This window comes from Oncorhynchus clarkii, chromosome 28, assembly GCF_045791955.1.
Source record: "Oncorhynchus clarkii lewisi isolate Uvic-CL-2024 chromosome 28, UVic_Ocla_1.0, whole genome shotgun sequence".
Classification (NCBI taxonomy): Eukaryota; Metazoa; Chordata; class Actinopteri; order Salmoniformes; family Salmonidae; genus Oncorhynchus; species Oncorhynchus clarkii.
The window spans coordinates 18976081-18997240 of NC_092174.1; the positions used below are offsets into that span (position 1 = coordinate 18976081).

At 41.9% G+C, this 21160-nt stretch overlaps 2 protein-coding genes across 3 annotated transcripts in view; one reads left to right on the top strand and one right to left on the bottom strand.

The window, feature by feature from the left end:
* The window catches only part of LOC139386678 (myb-related protein A-like), a 32228-nt gene extending 15951 nt beyond the window's left edge, over positions 1-16277 (top strand). The window contains exons 6-15 of the mRNA XM_071132467.1: positions 46-266; positions 604-787; positions 970-1044; positions 7082-7303; positions 10871-11194; positions 12822-12961; positions 13054-13168; positions 13430-13549; positions 13840-13947; positions 14104-16277. Of these exons, the coding sequence (XP_070988568.1) occupies positions 46-266; positions 604-787; positions 970-1044; positions 7082-7303; positions 10871-11194; positions 12822-12961; positions 13054-13168; positions 13430-13549; positions 13840-13947; positions 14104-14388 (1794 nt within the window). The 3' untranslated portion in view covers positions 14389-16277. The remainder of the gene's footprint in view (positions 1-45; positions 267-603; positions 788-969; positions 1045-7081; positions 7304-10870; positions 11195-12821; positions 12962-13053; positions 13169-13429; positions 13550-13839; positions 13948-14103) is intronic.
* On the bottom strand, positions 14739-21097 carry LOC139386679 (jouberin). 2 transcript variants are annotated; one of them, XM_071132468.1, is made up of 5 exons: positions 20682-21097; positions 20298-20341; positions 19120-19287; positions 17193-17284; positions 14739-16986 (listed from the first exon to the last, which is right to left on the bottom strand). In XM_071132468.1, the coding sequence occupies exons 1-5, from the start codon at positions 20746-20748 to the stop codon at positions 16779-16781; spliced, it is 579 nt and encodes a 192-aa protein (XP_070988569.1). In that variant the 5' UTR covers positions 20749-21097; the 3' UTR covers positions 14739-16778. The 2 variants fall into 2 exon arrangements, with proteins under 2 accessions (XP_070988569.1, XP_070988570.1); XM_071132469.1 differs by lacking the exon at positions 20298-20341 and having other exon boundaries at positions 20682-20847.
* Positions 21098-21160: the final 63 nt, after the last annotated feature.

A 21160-nucleotide genomic window follows, 5' to 3' on the forward strand; every position in this document is an offset into this window, starting at 1 on the left:
TCACAAATTATTAATCTTGCTGTGTGTCAATGTATCTGTGCACAGGTCATCGAGTTGGTGCACAGGTATGGCCCCAAGCGCTGGTCCATCATTGCCAAGCATCTGCACGGGCGTATCGGCAAGCAGTGCCGGGAGCGCTGGCACAACCACCTTAACCCTGAGGTGAAGAAGTCGTGCTGGACTCAGGAGGAGGATCGAATCATATACGCTGCTCACAAACGTATCGGGAACCGCTGGGCTGAGATAGCCAAGCTGCTGCCTGGCAGGTAATAACACTTTTATAACAACTGTTATAACAGGCTTTAACACTCAGTTTGCATCCCAAATGGCACCCTATTCTCTATATAGTTCACTACTTTTGACAAGGGCCCATAGGTATCTGATCAAAAGTGGTTCACAATGTAGGGAATAGCATGATATTTTGGGCGCAGTATCTGTGTCTAATGGCATCAGACTTTATATGTAGAAATCTCATGAGATTAATAAAATATTTTGTTTGTCTGAATCGCAGGGATATATAACAAGCAACAACAAATATAGTGTTGACAATATAGAACATAATATTGTTCTAATTCCATTTCTTTGGTCTGAATCCCCCCATAGGACAGACAACTCTATAAAGAATCACTGGAACTCCACCATGCTTAGGAAGGTGGAGCATGAGGGCTATCTGCAGGACGTCCCGACTCGGGTCTACAAGACCAAGGCTTCCATCAAGAAAAGAACCAAGTCTTCCGGCTCCTCCTGGCGGAGACAGAATCACTATTTCATGACTATCCCTACAAAGGTGAGCACAGATTTACCAATCAGCACAAGCAACTAGGTTGAAGAATAGCCTAATATCATTCTGAATTGAAAATCAAATTTCACTAAAATCGACTGAAAATCACTGAAATCAGGATGAAATCAGTCCCAAACGGTTTGTTCATTTTATTACAATGTTGGCGTTGTGAATGTGTGTTTTGGCAGATTTCAGGATATTCCCTTGGCTTGTTGAATAGCCAATACATGGACAGTGTTCCTGAAACCTCGTTCCTTGTCCCGGTGAGTATCCGCTCTCTGCACTCAATCAGCTCTCTGCACTCAATCACCCTTTAGCTCAACCATGTTGCAAGTGAACTCCTTCCCTCCCAACAATGTATAGTAGTTCATCCTCTGTAATTCAGCATCCAATGTAAAATAAGAGATGAATAAGACTTATAAATCAGGTGTTTTTCCAATCTCTCCTGGACTGCGTGTACCCCAGCAGTCGTTCACTGATGGCTCCTCCAACAAAGAGCAGATAATTAAGGAACTCAAGCTGCTCCTCATGGCAGCCGAGAGCGAAGTCAGGAGACGACAAGCCTCATGTGTAAGAAGGATGTGTGAGAAGGAACACGTATGTGTAGTATGTTCTAGAACTCCACCCTACCACCCTCCCCACCGGCTGCCCATCCCCCATCTCACCCCCGGATAGCTAGCCGTTCACTCCCGGTTAGCCAGCCGTTCACTCCCGGTTAGCCAGCCGTTCACTCCCGGTTAGCTAGCCGTTCACCCCCGGTTAGTTAGCCACTCATCCCCGGTTAGCTAGCCGCTTACCCCCGGGTTAGCCGTTCGCTCACCCCCAGGTTAGCCATTCGCTCACTACCGGGTTAGCCATCCACTCACCCCATGTTAGCCAGCCATTCACCCATGATTAATTAGCTACACACCCCCAGTTAGCTAGCTGCCCCTACTGGCACCCAGGCTAGCTGTTCACAACACATGTGAGGCTTCTTTGGATAGATGAATGAAAAAATGCACAGTGCATGTTTAAGTTTCGGCATGAAGGTGAGGCTCCTGCCAATGTCCACCCTAATGTCCACTCATTACATTTACATTGGTAAATGTACACCTCATGGTTAGGGCCCAAAGTTTTTCCTGGACAGATCTCATGGTCAGGAAAACTCATCGTCCTAATTATCATTGGTTCTGACCTTTCCGTAGCCCTGGTCCAGGGTGTTTTGTACGGCTTGCTTACGCGGCGCTTTCAGCATTAAGGAGTCCGCTTGCTTCCCAGCCGAAACAGTTTGGAAGAGTTTGTGCATATATTTTGGACTTTGGTTTTTTCGGCTGTACAGGCACACAGCATTTTTTCTGGAGGTAAGCCGAAGTTCTTACTTCCGGCGCCGACAGAGATGGCCGCCTCGCTTCGCGTTCCTAGGAAACTATGCAGTATTTTGTTTTTTTACTTGTTATTTCTTACATTGGTACCCCAGGTAATCTTAGGTTTCATTACATACAGTTGGGAGGAACTACTGAATATAAGAGCAACGTCAACTCACCATCATTACGACCAGGAATATGACTTTCCCGAAGCGGATCCTGTGTTTTGCCTTCCACCCAGGACAATGGATCGGATCCCAGCCGGTGAACCTGAACAACGTCGCCGTAAAAGGGGCAAACGTAGCGGTCTTCTGGTCAGGCTCCGGAGACGGGCACATCGCACACCACTCCCTAGCATACTACTCGCCAATGCCCAGTCTATTGACAACAAGGTTGATGAAATCCGAGCAAGGGTTGCCTTCAAGAGAGACATCAGAGACTGTAACGTTCTTTGCTTATCGGAAACATGGCTCACTCGAGAGACGCTATCGGAGTCGGTGCAGCCAGCTGGTTTCTTCACGCATCGCGCAGACAGAAACAAGCATCTTTCTGGTAAGAAAAGGGGCGGGGGGGTATGCCTTATGATTAACCATACGTGGTGTGATCATAACAACATATAGGAACTCAAGTCCTTCTGTTCACCTGACTTAGAATTCCTCACAATCAAATGTCGACTGCATTATCTACCAAGGGAATTCTCTTCGATTATAATCACAGCCCTATATATTCCCATATATATAATATTCCCGTATATATAATCACAGCCGTATATATTTTAACAAGGCTAATCTGAAAACAAGACTCCCTAAATTATATCAGCATATCGATTGCGCAACCAGGGCTGGTAAAACCCTGGATCATTGTTATTCTAACTTCCGCGACGCATATAAGGCCCTCCCCCGCCCTCCTTTCGGAAAAGCTGACCACGACTCCATTTTGTTGCTTCCAGCCTACAGACAGAAACTAAAACAAGAAGCTCCCGCTCTCAGGTCTGTTGAACGCTGGTCCGACCAATCTGATTCCACGCTTCAAGACTGCTTTGATCACGTGGATTGGGATATGTTCCGCATTGCATCCAACAACAACATTGATGAATACGCTGATTCGGTGAGCGAGTTCATTAGAAAGTGCATCGGCGATGTCGTACCCACAGCAACTATTAAAACATTCCCAAACCAGAAACCGTGGATTGATGGCAGCATTCACGCGAAACTGAAAGCGCAAACCACTGCTTTTAACCAGGGCAAGGTGACCGGAAACATGACCGAATACAAACAGTGTAGCTATTCCCTCCGCAAGGCAATCAAACAAGCTAAGCGTCAGTATAGAGACAAAGTAGAGTTGCAATTCAACGGCTCAGACACAAGAGGTATGTGGCAGTGTCTACAGTCAATCACGGATTACAAAAAGAAAACCAGCCCCGTCGCGGACCAGGATGTCTTGCTCCCAGACAGACTAAATAACTTCTTTGCTCGCTTTGAGGACAATACAGTGCCACTGACAAGGCCCGCTACCAAAACCTGCGGACTCTCCTTCACTGCAGCCGACGTGAGTAAAACATTTAAACGTGTTAACCCTCGCAAGGCTGCAGGCCCAGGCGGTATCCCCAGCCGTGTCCTCAGAGCAGACCAGCTGGCTGGTGTGTTTATGGACATATTCAATCAATCCTTATCCCAGTATGCTGTTCCCACATGCTTCAAGAGGGCCACCATTGTTCCTGAAAGCTAAGGTAACTGAGCTAAACAACTACCGCCCTGTAGCACTCACTTCCGTCATCATGAAGTGCTTTGAGAGACTAGTCAAGGACCATATCACCTCCACCCTACCTGACACCCTAGACTCACTCCAATTTGCTTACCGCCCCAATAGGTCCACAGACGACGCAATCGCAACCACACTGCACACTGCCCTAACCCATCTGGACAAGAGGAATACCTATGTGAGAATGCTGTTCATCGACTACAGCTCAGCATTTAACACCATAGTACCCTCCAAACTCGTCATCAAGCTCGAGACCCTGGGTCTTGACCCCACCCTGTGCAACTAGGTACTGGACTTCCTGATGGGCCGCCCCCAGGTGGTGAGGGTAGGTAACAACATCTCCACCCCGCTGATCCTCAACACTGGGGCCCCACAAGGGTGCGTTCTGAGCCCTCTCCAGTACTCCCTGTTCACCCACGACTGCATGGCCATGCACGCCTCCAACTCAATCATCAAGTTGGCGGACGACACTACAGTGGTAGGCTTGATTACCAACAACGACGAGACGGCCTACAGGGAGGAGGTGAGGGCCCTCGGAGTGTGGTGTCAGGAAAATAACCTCACACTCAACGTCAACAATAGAAAGGGATTATTGTGGACTTCAGGAAACAGCAGAGGGAGCAGCCCCCTATCCACACCGACGGGACAGTAGTGGAGAAGGTGGGAAGTTTTAAGTTTCTCGGCGTACACATCACGGACAAACTGAATTGGTCCACCCACACAGACAGCGTTGTGAAGAAGGCGCAGCAGCGCAGTTGCGAGGTCAGTACAGGTGCATCAAAGCAGGGACCGAGAGACTGAAAAACAGCTTCTATCTCAAGGACATCAGACTGTTAAACAGCCACCACTAACATTTAGTGGCTGCTGCCAACATACTGACTCAACTCCAGCTCACTTTAATAATGGAAATTGATGTAAAAAATATATCACTAGCCACTTTAAACAATGCCACTTAATATAATGTTTACATACCCTACATTACTAATCTCATATGTATATGTATATACTGTACTCTACAGTGCCTTGCGAAAGTATTCGGCCCCCTTGAACTTTGCGACCTTTTGCCACATTTCAGGCTTCAAACATAAAGATATAAAACTGTATTTTTTTGTGAAGAATCAACAACAAGTGGGACACAATCATGAAGTGGAACGACATTTATTGGATATTTCAAACTTTTTTAACAAATCGAAAACTTAAAAATTGGGCGTGCAAAATTATTCAGCCCCTTTACTTTCAGTGCAGCAAACTCTCTCCAGAAGTTCATTGAGGATCTCTGAATGATCCAATGTTGACCTAAATGACTAATGATGATAAATACAATCCACCTGTGTGTAATCAAGTCTCCGTATAAATGCACCTGCACTGTGATAGTCTCAGAGGTCCGTTAAAAGCGCAGAGAGCATCATGAAGAACAAGGAACTAGGACAACAATCAGTCATATATTGCACAAATCTGGCCTTTATGGAAGAGTGGCAAGAAGAAAGCCATTTCTTAAAGATATCCATAAAAAGTGTTGTTTAAAGTTTGCCACAAGCCACCTGGGAGACACACCAAACATGTGGAAGAAGGTGCTCTGGTCAGATGAAACCAAAATTGAACTTTTTGGCAACAATGCAAAACGTTATGTTTGGCGTAAAAGCAACACAGCTGAACACACCATTCCCACTGTCAAACATGGTGGTGGCAGCATCATGGTTTGGGCCTGCTTTTCTTCAGCAGGGACAGGGAAGATGGTTAAAATTGATGGGAAGATGGATGGAGCCAAATACAGGACCATTATGGAAGAAAACCTGATGGAGTCTGCAAAAGACCTGAGACTGGGACGGAGATTTGTCTTCCAACAAGACAATGATCCAAAACATAAAGCAAAATCTACAATGGAATGGTTCAAAAATAAACATATCCAGGTGTTAGAATGGCCAAGTCAAAGTCCAGACCTAAATCCAATCGAGAATCTGTGGAAAGAACTGAAAACTGCTATTCACAAATGCTCTCCATCCAACCTCACTGAGCTCGAGCTGTTTTGCAAGGAGGAATGGGAAAAAATTTCAGTCTCTCGATGTGCAAAACTGATAGAGACATAACATACCCCAAGCGACTTACAGCTGTAATCGCAGCAAAAGGTGGCGCTACAAAGTATTAACCTAAGGGGGCTGAATAATTTTGCACGCCCAATTTTTCAGTTTTTGATTTGTTAAAAAAGTTTGAAATATCCAATAAATGTCGTTCCACTTCATGATTGTGTCCCACTTGTTGTTGATTCTTCACAAAAAAATACAGTTTTATATCTTTATGTTTGAAGCCTGAAATGTGGCAAAAGGTCGCCAAGTTCAAGGGGGCCGAATACTTTCGCAAGGCACTGTATATCATCTACTGCATCTTGCCATCTTTATGTAATACATTTATCACTAGCCACTTTAAACAATGCCACTTTTATGTTTACATACCCTACATTACTCATCTCAAATGTATATACTGTACTCGATACCATCTACTGCATCTTGCCTATGCCGTTCTGTACCATCACTCATTCATATATCTTAATGTACATATTCTTTATCCCTTTACACTTGTGTGTATAAGGAAGTAGTTGTGGAATTGTTAGGTTAGATTACTTGTTGGTTATTACTGCATTATCGGAACTAGAAGCAAAAACATTTCGCTACACTCGCATTAACATCTGCTAACCATGTGTATGTGACAAATAAAATGTATTTGATTTGAGTTCGAAGCCAAAGCTTACTTCCCTTCGTCTGTGATTGGTCAAAAGTAGGGATTCATCAATAAAGTATTTGTTGTCGTTCAACGAGAGACGACTCGTTTTCATGCACATTTTTTCGTTGAGAAATACTGCACCATACATCTTAGTTAGATGTAAAATTGCTCGACTAAGATCTCGGCAAAAACGTCAAAATGAATGAGTTATCTTAGATTAATTTGGACTATTTTGAGGAAGTGTATACTGGCTACGGTGTCTCAAAATGGACAAACCGTACTATTGCCACTATTTTTCCATTTTTTTTCAAGCTAAGGTTTTTGAAGAGAGTATGCGAGTATACTCGTTCAGTTCGACTAGACAAGTTTTGCTAGGCGCCAGCTGAGCTTAAGCATGCTGATGCCTTTAGCAATCTGCATGTGACGAACTGGACCAAAGCTAACCTTTCTCTGCCCCCCCTCTTTCTCATCTCCACAGAACACAGAAGCTCACTACTCCAGCTGGTCCAGCAGCCTGACAGACTACGGTCTGACCAACACGACCCTGAGCAGCTTGGGGAACCAGAGTATGGAAGGCCGTGGTTCGGCTGTCTACACTCCTGTGTCTCCCAGCAGGTTCCTGGCCGTGGAGGCAAGCGCTGTCCTCTCCTCCCTACAAACCATCCCCGAGTTCGCAGAGACTCTTGAGCTCATAGACTCGGTCAGTTGGGTGATTCTCATGAAAGCACTTTTAACCATGGAAGTAGCAAAATTTGTTAGAAAAACCATGATCCATCTGCATCAATCAACTATAATTCTGAAGACTATGTTGCCTAGTTTATGGCACTGTGTCTCATTTTAAATACATTTTACATTTTCGTCTGAATTTTGTACATTTTCAGCCCAAATTCTTATTGCCAAAAAGCATCGATATTACATCATCCTCTGGGCATTTTATACAATTTTACTTTAGATAAACCCAACTTATTTGAATACAAAACTAAATATGTTGCAGATTTTTTTTATGCTAGGTGAAGTTTACATTTGACTAAAATATTAATTATGTAAAAACAGTGTCTGTGGACATGTTTGTCATTACCATAAACTTTTTTAAAATTGCTGTAAAAACTCCAATAATTTTTTTATTAGAGTTTTATACACACATGATGCATTATCTAGAGGAGTAGTCCTTTAGATGAGCACAAGTTCATTTAATGTCTTTTATTTTTTTACTTTCACCTTTATTTAACCAGGTAGGCTAGTTGAGAACAAGTTCTCATTTACAACTGCGACCTGGCCAAGAATAAAGCAAAGCAGTTTGACACATACAACAACACAGAGTTACACATGGAATAAACAAACATACAGTAGAAAAAAATATAGCTATATACATTGTGTGCAATTGAGGTAAGATAAGGGAGGTAAGGCAATAAATATGCCATGGTGGCGAAGTAATTACAATATACCGATTAAACACTGGAGTGATTGATGTGCAGAAGATGAATGTGCAAGTAGAGACACTGGGGTGCAAAGGAGCAAGATAAATAAATAAATACAGTATGGGGATGAGGTAGTTGGATGGGCTTTATTACAGATGGGCTCTGTGAGCTGCTCTGACAGCTGGTGCTTAAAGCTAGTTAGGGAGATATGAGTTTCCAGCTTCAGTGATTTTTGAAGTTCGTTCCAGCCATTGGCAGCAGAGAACTGGAAGGAAAGGCGGCCAAAGGAGGAATTGGCTTTGGGAGTGACCAGTGAGATATACCTGCTGGAGCGCGTGCTACGGGTGGGTGCTACTAGGGTGACCAGTGAGCTGAGATAAGGCGGGGCTTTACCTAGCAGAGACTTGTAGATAACCTGGAGCCAGTGGGTTTGGCGACGAGTATGAAGCGAGGGCCAGCCAACGAAAGTGTACAGGTCGCAGTAGTGGGTAGTATATGGGGCTTTGGTGACAAAACGGATGGCACTATGATAGACTGCATCCAATTTGTTGAGTAGAGTGTTGGAGGCTATTTTGTAAATGACATCGTCAAAGATCGGTAGGATGGTCAGTTTTACGAGGGTATGTTTGGCAGCATGAGTGAAGGATGCTTTGTTGCGAAATAGGAAGCCGATTCTAGATTTAATTTTGGATTGGAGATGCTTAATGTGAGTCTGGAAGGAGAGTTTACAGTCTAACCAGACACCTAGGTATTTGTAGTTGTCCACATATTCTAAGTCAGAACCGTCCAGAGTAGTGATGCTGGATGGCGGGCAGGTGTGGGCATCGACCGGTCGAAGAGCATGCATTTAGTTTTACTTGCATTTAAGAGCAGTTGTAGGCAATGGAAGGAGAGTTGTATGGCATTGAAGCTCATCTGGAGGTTAGTTAACACAGTGCCCAAAGAAGGGTCAGAAGTATACAGAATGGTGTCGTCTGCGTAGAGGTGGGTCAGAGAATCACCAGCAGCAAGAGCGACATCATTGATGTATACAGAGAAGAGAGTCGGCCCAAGAATTGAACCCTGTGGCACCCCCATAGAGACTGCCAGAGGCCCAGACAACAGGCCCTCCGATTTGACACACTGAACTCTATCAGAGAAGTAGTTGGTGAACCAGGTGTGGCAGTCATTTGAGAAACCAAGGCTGTTGAGTCTGCCGATAAGAATGTGGTGATTGACAGAGTCGAAAGCCTTGGCCAAGTTGATGAATACGGCTGCACAGTATTCTCTCTTATCGATGGCGGTTATGATATCGTTTAGGACCTTGAGCGTGGCTGAGGTGCATCCATAACCAGCTCTGAAACCAGATTGCCATCACTAGCACATTAGAGTCTGCTGAAATCACTGGCCACTTTAAACATGGAACACCTAGTCACTTTAATAATGTTTACATATTTTGCATTACTCAATTCATATGTATATACTGTATTCTATCCTATCCTACTTTATCTTCTTCCATGTCGCTCTGACATTGCTTATCCAAATATTTATATATTCTTAATTACATTCCTTTATTTTAGATTTGTGTGTATTATTGTGAAATTGTTAGATATTAACTGTTAGATATTACTGCACTGTTGGAGCTAGAAACACAAGTATTTCACTACACCCGCAATAACATCTGCTAAACATGTGTATGTGACAAATATAAAATTTGATTCCATTTTTTTTATTGGATTTTTGCACAACATTTGAGAGATATGCTTTTTGTGCATGTGGAACATTTCAAGGATCTTTTAGTTCAGCTCATGAAACATGGGACTAACACTGTTGAGTTTTATATTTTTGTTCAGTGTACTTATGCTAAAATAATGGGTATTTAGTCAATTGCGTTTTCAGTGATTTGAGTTTTATGCAAGTCATTTGGGATTGACAAATGACACAGTGTGATGATTTATTGGGTTGATTTATCTCTAATAGAGCTCGGTACAGTTTTTCAATGGCGAACTATGAAACACTCATTACCAAAACATGCATTCTCATCTCTGAAACCTGTTTATTATTCACGTAATGGACCAATATTTAGAAAATATTAGGATAAAGAAAATGTATACTTTAGACATTTTGGCTTAATCTGTGACTTTTGTACTTTATCCAAATATGTGTACCTTAAAAAAAACAGTTATGACAACAACAAAAATAGATTCAGAAAAGGTTATGTGTTGTGGAAAAATTCCAAAATTCATTTTAATAATTACATTCTAAATATTTGTTTTCAGTGTCAGGCCTTTTTATTATAAAAAATATTAGAAATTGATTTGTTTAACTTTTTTTGGACTTCAAAGACTCTTGCTTTAATAAGAATTTTTGCATTAGTATTTGTTGATATTGTGGTAAAATACATCATATCTGATCAATAAACATAACAATCATTATGAAATCGATAAAAACAGATCCTGATCTCTGTGATCCAAGAGGAATTATGGTGAGAAAAGTGTTTTATTAATTAATACATTTTTTGTCAAATAAAAATTATAGTCATTCTATTTATATGGTGAGCTCCTCCTGTCTCCCTGTTGTGGCTGACTCAGTATGACACATAGATACAATATAATACTACAAAATGTTGTCTATTTAAGTCTGTGATGTTATTTCTGCTCTTTTTCCTCCTGTCTCTCATGTTTATTTTCAAACGAAGCACTGGCTCAGTTTTTTTCATGCTGTCAAGTGTGTCATATTCATAGATTAAGGTTATTGAACATGCAGATAACTGTTAAATTGTGTAATTTTGGTTAACAATCCAAATAAAATTAAGCATAGTCATTGTGTTATAATCTTGTCAAAACATGAATTCTTATTTGACCCTGTAGGACCCAGTGGCTTGGAGTGAGGTGACCAGTTTCAGCTTGAAGGAAATGACCTCGCCCCTGAAACAGGAAGTGATGTTGTCTGTCTCTCAAGTGGGGATGCCAGAAGGAGCTAGCTACCATTTTGAGGACTCAGTCATAATGGACCTGAGTGAGAAATACACTGAACTGAATCCTGCCTCTTCACCCACCGTGACTAAGCTGAGCACACCTCCCTCCATCCTGAAGAGGAGGGAGAGGGGGGAGCAGTACCCTGCCAGTCAGTGTCACAGCACCTCCTTTTTGGACAACACTCATGTCAAAACACTGCCATTCTCTCCCTCCCAGGTAGGATGTCCTGACTAGGTAACGTATAATCTAATACCATCAAGTAATTATGCAAACCACTGATCTATGATTTATGCTATACATTGTTTTGTAAGACCTTTAAACAGGTCAACATTCACAAGGACGCAGGCCAAGACGGATTACAAGGACGTGTACTCAGAGCATGCGCTGACCAACTTGCAAGTGTTTTCACTGACATTTTCAACCTGTACCTGACAGAGTCTGTAATACTTACATGTTTCATGCAGACCACCATAGTCCCTGTGCCCAAGAACACCAAGGTAACCTGGCTAAATGATTATCGAACCGTAGCACATGAATTGCTTTGAAAGGCTGGTCATGGCTCATATCAACACCATCATCCCAGAAACACTAGACCCACTCTAATTTGCATACGGCACCGACAGAGCCACAGATGACACAATCTCTATTGCACTCCACACTGCCCTTTCACACCTGGACAAAAGTAACACCTACGTGCGAATGCTGTTCATTGACAACAGCTCAGCGTTCAACACGATAGTGTGCTCAGAGCTCTTCACTAAACTAAGGACCCTGGGAATAAACACTTCCCTCTGCAACTGGATCCTGGACTTTGTGACAGGCCACCCCCAGGTGGTAAGGGTAGGCAACAACACATCAAGAGCATCTTGACTGGTTGCATCACCGCCTGGCATGTCAACTGCTCGGCCTCCAACCGCAAGGTGCTACAGAGGGTAGCGCGTACGGCCCAGTACATCACTGGGACCAAGCTTCATGCCATCCAGGACATCTATACCAGGCGGTGTCAGAGGAAGGCCTTAAAAATGGCCAAAGACTCCAGCCACCCGGAGCGCCAAATCTATGTCCAAAAGGCTTCTTAACAGCTTTTACCCCCAAGCCATAAGACTGCAGAACAGCTAATCAAATGTCTACCCGGACTATTAGCATTTTTCTTCAGCTGTTTATTATCTATGCATTGTCACTTTACCCCTAGCTACATGTACATATTACCTCGACTAACCTGTACCCCCCGCACATTGACTCGGTACCAGTACCCCCTGTATTTAGCCTTGTTATTGTTACTTTTTTATTTTGTACATATTTTCTTAACTATTATTTATCTTAGCTGCATTGTTGGTTAAGGGCTTGTAAGTAAGCATTTCATGGTAAGGTGAATACACCTGTTGTATTTGGCGCATGTGACAAATACAATTTGATTGTCATATAGCCTGCATACAGTAGAGCAGGGGTAAGCAACTAGATTCAGCAACACCCCGATTTTTGGTCGGAGCGGATGGTTGGGGGTCCGGAACATAATTCTAATAATTTGTACACTGCAAATTGACCACAACTATGCCCAAAAATAGATTTGAAAATGACCATTTTCATACCTTGATTATATTTATTGGTAAATTGGTATAATTGGTAAACAGATTCCCTAAATTAAGCTCATTTTTAGCAGAATTATTTTACAAAAATTTCAAAACCCTAAAAACGTTGGACTAAAAACGTTGGGGGTCGAAGAAAATCACTTGCGTGCTGGTTTGGGCCCACGGGCCTCCTGTTGCCGACCCCTGCCATAGAGTATATTTGTGATATATGATATACGTATATGGTACAAACACTACCCTGTATTTCTCTGTAGTTTTTCAACGTGTCTGGAGTTGAGGATTTAACTTTAGAAAACCCAGCTCTGACGTCCACCCCAGTGTGCGGTCACAAACGTGCCAACACCACCCCCCTCCAGAAGGAGTTAACAACCAAGTATCAGAAGGAGAATGCTGGGTGAGTTTTCTAGAACAGTTCTGTGTCAATATTTCACTCCTACACCAATAGAGGCTTTCTCATATGCATGTACTGTCTGACTGTTTTACAAGGTTCAGGACCCCCAAGGTTCGTAAAGCCATCATGTTTCCCATGCCACTAACTCCAACACCATTCAAGACTGTCACGTCCACCCAAGAGAAGATGCAGGCCCAGCTGAAAATGATGGTATATTTATAACACAGGAATAACATTTATAAGTCATGTCTGTATTATCTGTTTTGTATTTGGTGTGTGAGGGGATGTTGTATTATGTAACTCTTCCTGAGGTGTGTGTGTGTGTGTGTGTGTGTGTGTGTGTGTGTGTGTGTGTGTGTGTGTGTGTGTGTGTGTGTGTGTGTGTGTGTGTGTGTGTGTGTGTGTGTGTGTGTGTGTGTGTGTGTGTGTGTGTGTGTGTGTGTGTGTGTGTGTGTGTGTGTGTTCTGTTAGATGCAGCAGCCCAGGTCCCTAGCCTACCTGGAGGAAGAGGTGCTTAGAGTGGAAAACAAGGTTGATATGTTAATTCATGCAGAAACACAGGCTGACTTCTGCTCCGCCTGGAAACATGAGGTATCTGAAGCTCATATTCATCCATAGAGATTTGTACACAGTAATTATGAAGTAATTCAATTCCATTCAAACAACTTTATTTGTCACCTCCTGGCAATTATGTCAGGGCTATAGCGGTGCTTAAGACACATTTAACTAGCAACCAACGATAATGACTAAACAAAGAATAAATAGACCAGAACCTGCGTGATAAAGACTTCAAAGTGCCTTTCAATAAATATATTAGTATTAAATTTAGATGGAATTCAACTTTTTTTACAGTCTTATCCATTCCATGTTTTGTAACCCAGGTTGATCCATCGTCCAGGAGTGTTAGGAATTCCCTGGCTGTGGAACCCTGGAATAAGGACTGCCACAGTGCTCAACTCTATTTCCAAGAAGACTTCAACAATGCACAGGTGAGATATCACTTTTCAAGTTGCCATCAGAAGCACTGAAAATTAGATGCATACAGACTATTGTAGATGAGGATGGCAAACCACGGTGAGAGCGAAGGACGATTAAGTGAGCATTGAAGACTGAGAATACTTTAAAGGTCTCTCACATTGTTTCAGATCCATGGGGAGAGCCTGCTGACCAGCTCCCCCCTGAGGTCGTCCATGCTGGGCTGTGAGGAGCTGGTGTACTCGCCAGCCCCTGGAGTAGGACCAGGGAGAGAGGAGCCATGCTGTTACCTGCCCCACCACACCCTCACCATCGCACCAAGGAGAGACGACAACTGTGAGTGGGATGCTGTGGTATTTGGGAAGACTGATGATCAGATGATCGTAGCTGAGCAGGCCAGACAGTTCCTCAGCTCCCAGACACCTGGCTGTGCCTCCAGAACCTTGGTACTCTGACAGGACCTCAACACTACTGTGTTTAGACATTCAGCCCAATTCTGATTTTATTTGCCACTAATTGGTCTTTTGACCAATCAGATTTTTGCCAGTAATTGGGCAAAAGATCAGAATTGTGCTGCCTGTGTAAATACAACTTTAGTAGCTAACCGTTAGCCTGGTCCTACTGTATGTGCTTTCTGGCTTGACACTGACGATAGGAGTTGGCAAGAGAGCACAAACAGATCTGGACCAGGATCGCTAACAGTCACTAAGATAGTTTGAGGTATGCTAATACTAGACAATTTTACTATAGGTAGGAAAAATCATATTACCTACTTTTATTTTTTGTCCATGGATTCACACAAAACAACCACCTGTGATGTTTTTATTTGTCTGTTTTCAATTACAGGGTGATAGGAAAAGGATTTAACAATATGTAGGCTATTAACCATACTGGTAGCAATTCATTGAAGTTATTTTGTATTGAATAACCTTAAAGACCATAACTCTGTTGATTTTGCACTATAAAAAGTGGTGTATGTGTTGTATACTGTAGCAAGAGAAAGGTGGAAGCATTTAATGAATGTTTTCTGCGTTGAAGGTACAGAGAAATTGGAATCTGTAACTTTTTGTAATTTATTGTGCAGAAGCCTTTGAAGCTTTTCTCATCAAAAATAATATTGATATTGTACATCTGATGGTGTTAATGCTGTTTTACCGCTAAACCAAACCCCCACCTCAATGGAATTTTTTAACACTTCATCAGTGAATCATGTTAGATACTGAAAATACTTTTCAAAACTTATAAAGAAATGTACTGTTACTTCTTTGCACAGACTGTAAACATGTTCTAATTATTTTGAATTGGCCAATAGCAGTATCTATTCTCTCTCCCAGGAGATGAAAGCATTAAAAAATTCACAGAACACATCCTGCCCCATATTCACATTTTGTCCTATATTATTACAAACACAGTTTACAGTCTTCCACCTCAGATGTCTATGCAGAAGCAAATTGCACTTATTGTTTTCAACATTTGTGTATTCCTTTGGATGTAGCATACACATTTTGTTATAATTGAATGTACTGTTATTGTTAACCAGAAGTAAGGGTGATGGAGTTGGGCTTTGTGGCATGGTACTGTGTGCATGTTCTGCTGCTACTGAGACAAAGCAGGTCATGCATGTCTGAGGGTCAGAAGCCATTGGAGAAACACTGCCTGGGACAAACATACTTTAATAAACATTTTGGCAGTTGGTTGATGTACATAAGTTAAAGTACTTGCTCCTTGGGTTTCCAAAGAGTTTGTTTTATGTATTGGGATTTCACTTACCGGTAACTCAAATTGTAAAAGTATAGGTATGTAAACTGATTCCTTTCTTAGCAAGGTTTTAAACATGGATTTTAATTTGAAATCATAAAACAGTATGTAGAAAGTTCTGTAAGGCATTTTAAGAAAGTCAAGTGTTGATCTACAGTATTTTATTCTGAAGTGAGGTGTGTTAGTTTTACCCCACATTAAGAAGTATTTTATCAACCTGTGCTAGCAATAGGTAATAGATCCAGCTAAATATCAAATAGGTTTCAGTTGATAGGAGTACTAGGGCAACTGAAGGATATTCCAATAAAAGTTAATTTCAAGTGTACTGCATCTTTGTGTAAAGATTTATTGTAATATGATTTAACATTTTGTTTACCTGTAATATTATTTTTAAACCTGTTCCTAATTCTAGGTTGGGAGGGAAAAAGGTACATGTAGCACTTTGGTCTTTCTATAAAATAGAAATTATACACATTTGTTTTTCACAGTTTCTATATGGCACATTGTTTATGTCACCTGTGTATAGAGTCACTGCCAACTTGTGCACATGTACCTCAGTTTGGTAATAATAAAACGCTAAAACTATTAGCTTGTGTTGCAGTAAGTTCCCACTGTAGAGGAGTGTGTTTTGCTTGTGAGTGCCTGAAGACTGGGTGGGCAGGAAGCTCAATCATACTATGAAGAAGGCAAACAATGATGTAACATTACAATGTATTTTGTTCAAATATAATATATGCAATATGTACAAATTAAAGTGAAGCAGCAGTGAAAATAACAATGGGGTAAAAACAGCTAACAAATAAGGGATCACAGTTGGCTATTAACAGTAGAGAAGAAAACTGACAGAACATGTACTTTGCTGTACTCCATTAATCTCAATGGTAAATAGAGGATAAACATACTCCAGAACAAGTAGTGTAACATGTCACACACCCTTATGATTGATATTTCACTATTACCCCCAAAATATGACAGCTATAATAGCTCCAGTTTTGTGAAGTTTGTGTTTTGATGAACCTAACAGCCATGGAAACTAACACAGAAGAAAGGGCTGCACATACATGATACAATTCTTAGAGATAAACAATCAGTCAGGTTCAAATGCTACATTGATGGAGCAATTTACATCTCCCAGTCCCTGGGTGTCAATCTTCCTCCGGTGGCCCTTGGACAGCACACGGTGCAACAGGCTGGGGGAGCTGTGGGCCGAGCCTGACTTTGAGGAGGCCTCGTGTCCCAGGGCCTGGAAGAGGCTCTCTTTCTCATGCCTGGGGACCTTTGGAGTACTACGACTGCTGCATACATAAAGAGGGAAACAAACACAGAGGGTTTCTTGTTGATTCTCATTGACCCGATATATAGAAGTCCTATTGGATGGGAAAACTGCATACGGTGGTAGTTTTTTGACTATACTGAGGACAACTACAATCAACTGAAGTCAATCCTTTCTGTGGTTTGTTGGGTGGGGGAGGAGGTGAGATAGGATCACAGATGTTCTCACCTTGTGCAGCCACAGGGGGCATCAGGAGCTGCATCCTTGGATGAACTCTGTAACGAGCTTGGATTGGCATTCACTGGCTCATGATCATCACTCTGTAAACCCATACCAAACTCACTTAGACATGCCAAAATTAGACCTTCTGGTCAACGTCCATGATTACATCATCAAGCTTTTGTCCAACAACTAGTTGGGACGGTTTATTTCTGTAGAGTTAATTGCCAGGAAGCTAGGTTATATACTGTTGAAGTCGGAAGTTTACATGCACTTAGGTTGGAGTCATTAAAACTCGTTTTTCAACCACTTCACAAGTTTCTTGTTAACAAACTATAGCTTTGGCAAGTCGGTTAGGACATCTACTTTCTGTGTGCGTGACAAGCTATTTTTCTAACAATTGTTTACAGACAGATTGTTTCACTTATAATTCACTGTATCAATTCCAGTGGGTCAGAAGTTTACATACACCAAGTTGACTGTGCATTTAAACAGCTTGGAAAATTCCAGAAAATGATGTCATGGCTTTAGAAGCTTCTGATAGGCTAATTAACATCATTTGAGTCAATTGTAGGTGTACCTGTGGATGTATTTCAAGGCCTACCATCAAACTCAGTGCCTCTTTGCTTGACATCATCAGAAAAAAAATTGTTGACCTCCACAAGTCTGGTTCATCCTTTGGAGCAATTTCCAAACGCCTGAAGGTACCACATTCAACTGTACAAACAATAGTACGCAAGTATAAACACCATGGGACCAAGCAGCTGTCATACCGCTCAGGAAGGAGACGCGTTCTGTCTCCTAGAGATTAACCTACTTTGGTGTGAAAAGTGCAAATCAATCGCAGAACAACAGCAAAGGACCTTGTGAAGATGCTGGAGAAAACAGGTACAAAAGTATCTATATCCACAGTACAACAAGTCCTATATTGACATAACCTGACAGGCCGCTCAGCAAGGAAGAAGCCACTGCTCCAAAACCGCCATAAAAAAAGCCAGACTACGGTTTGCAACTGCACATGGGGACAAAGATCGTACTTTTTAGAGAAATGTCCTCTGGCCTGCAAGCTGAAGAACACCATCCCAACCGTGAAGCACGGGGGGGCAGCATCATGTTGTGGGGGTGCTTTGCTGCAGGAGGGACTGGTGCACTACACAAAATAGATGGCTTCATGAGAGAGGAAAATTATGTGGATATATTGAAGCAACATCTCAAGACATCAGTCAGGAAGTTAATGCTTGGGCGCAAATGGGTCTTCCAAATGGACAATGACCCCAAGCATACTTCCAAGGTTGTGGCAAAATGGCTTAAGGACAACAAAGTCAAGGTATTGGAGTGGCCATCACAAAGCCCTGACCTCAATCCTATAGAAATGTTGTGGGCAGAACTGAAAAAGCGTGTGTGAGCAAGGTGGCCTACAAACCTGACTCAGTTACACTAGCTCTGTCAGGAGGAATGGGCCAAAATTCACCCAACTTATTGTGGGAAGCTTGTGGAAGTCTACCCTACACGTTTGACCCAAGTTAAACCATTTAAAGGCAATGCTACCCAAATACTAATTGAGTGTATGTAAAGTTCTGACCCACTGGGAATGTGATGAAAGAGATAAAAGCTGAAATAAATCACTCTACTATTATTCTGACATTTCAAATTCTTAAAATAAAGTAGTGATCCTAACCGACCTAAGACAGGGAATTTTTAATGTCAGGAATTGTGAAAAACTGAATTTAAGGCTAAGGTGTATGTAAACTTCCGACTTCAACTGTATCTACACAGTAAGTTCTACACTGTCAAAACATTACTCATCTCTTTTTAGTCCAATATCTGGATGAGCAACAAACCTTAATGAAAGGTTGTTCACAAAACAAAAATATAAAAAACATTCTACATTCCTTTTTTTAATCTTGCTTTTCAGCAGTCAGGGGAAAAACCTTACCTGGTTCAGTCTGGTCACACATGCGGTTGGAAAGTACCCCTCTGCCCCGTTCTGTAGACGCCCGAACCACCACGAGGGCTCATCTCTGAAGAGAACTTGGATGATGTCACCCTGACAGAGTTTAAGTTCATCTGGCCATTGAGGCCTGTAGTTGACTGCTGCTACTACCTGAAGGAGAAGAAGTAAGATGCCACTGTAACTCAGTAAGAGACAAAGTACTACTCAAGGAATAGTTGACCTATTTTTGGTTCCAACTTCAAAAAACACTTTCATTTGTTAATGCAAGATAATAAGAGTTGAGGATGCTCTCTCCCTTTACCTGAGACAACTGAAGTTACAGCTCATTGCACTCAGAATATTACATCATGCTACAAATCCTATTCTTGAGATTTAATTAATATACTTAATTCATTAATTGTCTATCTTGATGAACCAACAGGTTACAGAGGCCAAACCCAACCACTGCGCTTTCATTCAAAATGTCCCCACAGAAGACCAGATAAGAGGATTATCTTGTCTTAAATTACAAGTACTGTATATCCTTACACTGACATCAGTGACATGTAACTTTTGCCAGGAGAGAGACAATACCGTGGACAGTGTATTTGTTGCTCTAAATAAAAACAGGAGTTACTGTACAGTTTATGAGCACAGAAGTTTGATAATAATTTGTTACTGAAAGAGAGGGATAAGAGTCTATCTATGTCTCCTGTTCCTCATGTCTGTCAACAGTCCAAGGCTCTCTGGAGTTGATCTCCTTTAAATAACCAATAGAGAGAGCTATATATATAGAAGGTCCTTAGCTGTGATGTGGAAAAAGGAGAGGGGGTCAAGGCCTGCCTAGAGGAGTAGACTACACTGCTTCCCTCAAGTCATTCCCTTATGTCACTTTCTGCTGAGAAAGTCCACCAATCACATCGGACTAATCTTGCTAAATCAATTCTAAGTAGATCTTCTAGCTCTACTGTATACCGTATATTGTTTTCACTGTGTTCATCTTATCATCCATTCATGTTGTTGCTCCATTCCTCTAGTCTAAATGACAACACATCTTGATCCTCTGCAGAACGTCACCCTGACACTGGATCGTTCACATCTGTGCTTGCTATATATTTGATGTTCTGGTTGCGACTTACTATACATGTAGCTCTATCAATAATGAGAAATCATTAACATACCTTCACTGCTTCCCTAGGCCTGTATCTTGTTCTTGCTCTACAAGCTGATAAAAAAGGGTAGATATGAAGTCATAAAGAGCTGTTAGGCAAGATGACAGCAAAACTATGATAGGCTACTGAAAACCAGTCAATGAAAATACCCTGAAAAAGCAAATAAATGAATCCTCTATGCACAATAACAACCTCAATAAAGACCAGGACAGTATGACAACATGAGACTAGTCCAAAATAGAACTGGGGCCATAATGGATCAAGAGTATCAGAGTACTCTAGGATAAGTTACTTCCTCTTCATGCATTCTTATTCATTGTGATTCAAGGCAAAACTGATCCTAAATCAGCACTCATACACTGAGAAGCAGAGAGGATTGCAGGTGGTACTCACCTTGTGGGGAGAAGACAGTGGTGAATACCTCAAAGTGCCCATCACTCTGCACGTAGATCTTCTGCATCCTCTCCTGCTGTGTCTGAGACACTGTCTGGCAGCTCCACACTATTGCACGCCGCTTTAAATAACACCAGTGTCACTAATCCCACCGCACAGAAACACAGTAACACATACCCTTTCTCTCCATCACACATACACACCTCACACGCATGTCACACACACACCCTTTCTATCCATCACATACACGCAAGTCACATAAAGTGTTTCTTCGAACTCGCTGACACCTTTGAATCTATTTTCATCTGCAATCTGTCATTTTGAGTCAAACGAATACGATGACGCGAAACAAAAAGTAAGACTGATCCACCATTAACATTTGAAATCATTGCCATGTAAAAAACAAGTATAATGTACTGCAGATTTTTTTTCTGTCTACTCATTCATTTGTAGCCCACACACAAAAAAAGTGTTCACAC

What these genes read in the sequence shown, in the direction of transcription:
- LOC139386679 (XM_071132468.1), bottom strand. Translation starts at nt 20,748, where the DNA reads ATGCAGAAGATCTACGTGCAGAGTGATGGGCACTTTGAGGTATTCACC. An exon ending in CACTGTCTTCTCCCCACAAG is followed by an intron (nt 20,342 to 20,681) that starts GTGAGTACCACC and finishes CTTTTTTATCAG; the next exon opens with CTTGTAGAGCAAGAACAAGA. An exon ending in GCCCCCTGTGGCTGCACAAG is followed by an intron (nt 16,987 to 17,192) that starts GTGAGAACATCT and finishes TTATGTATGCAG; the next exon opens with CAGTCGTAGTACTCCAAAGG.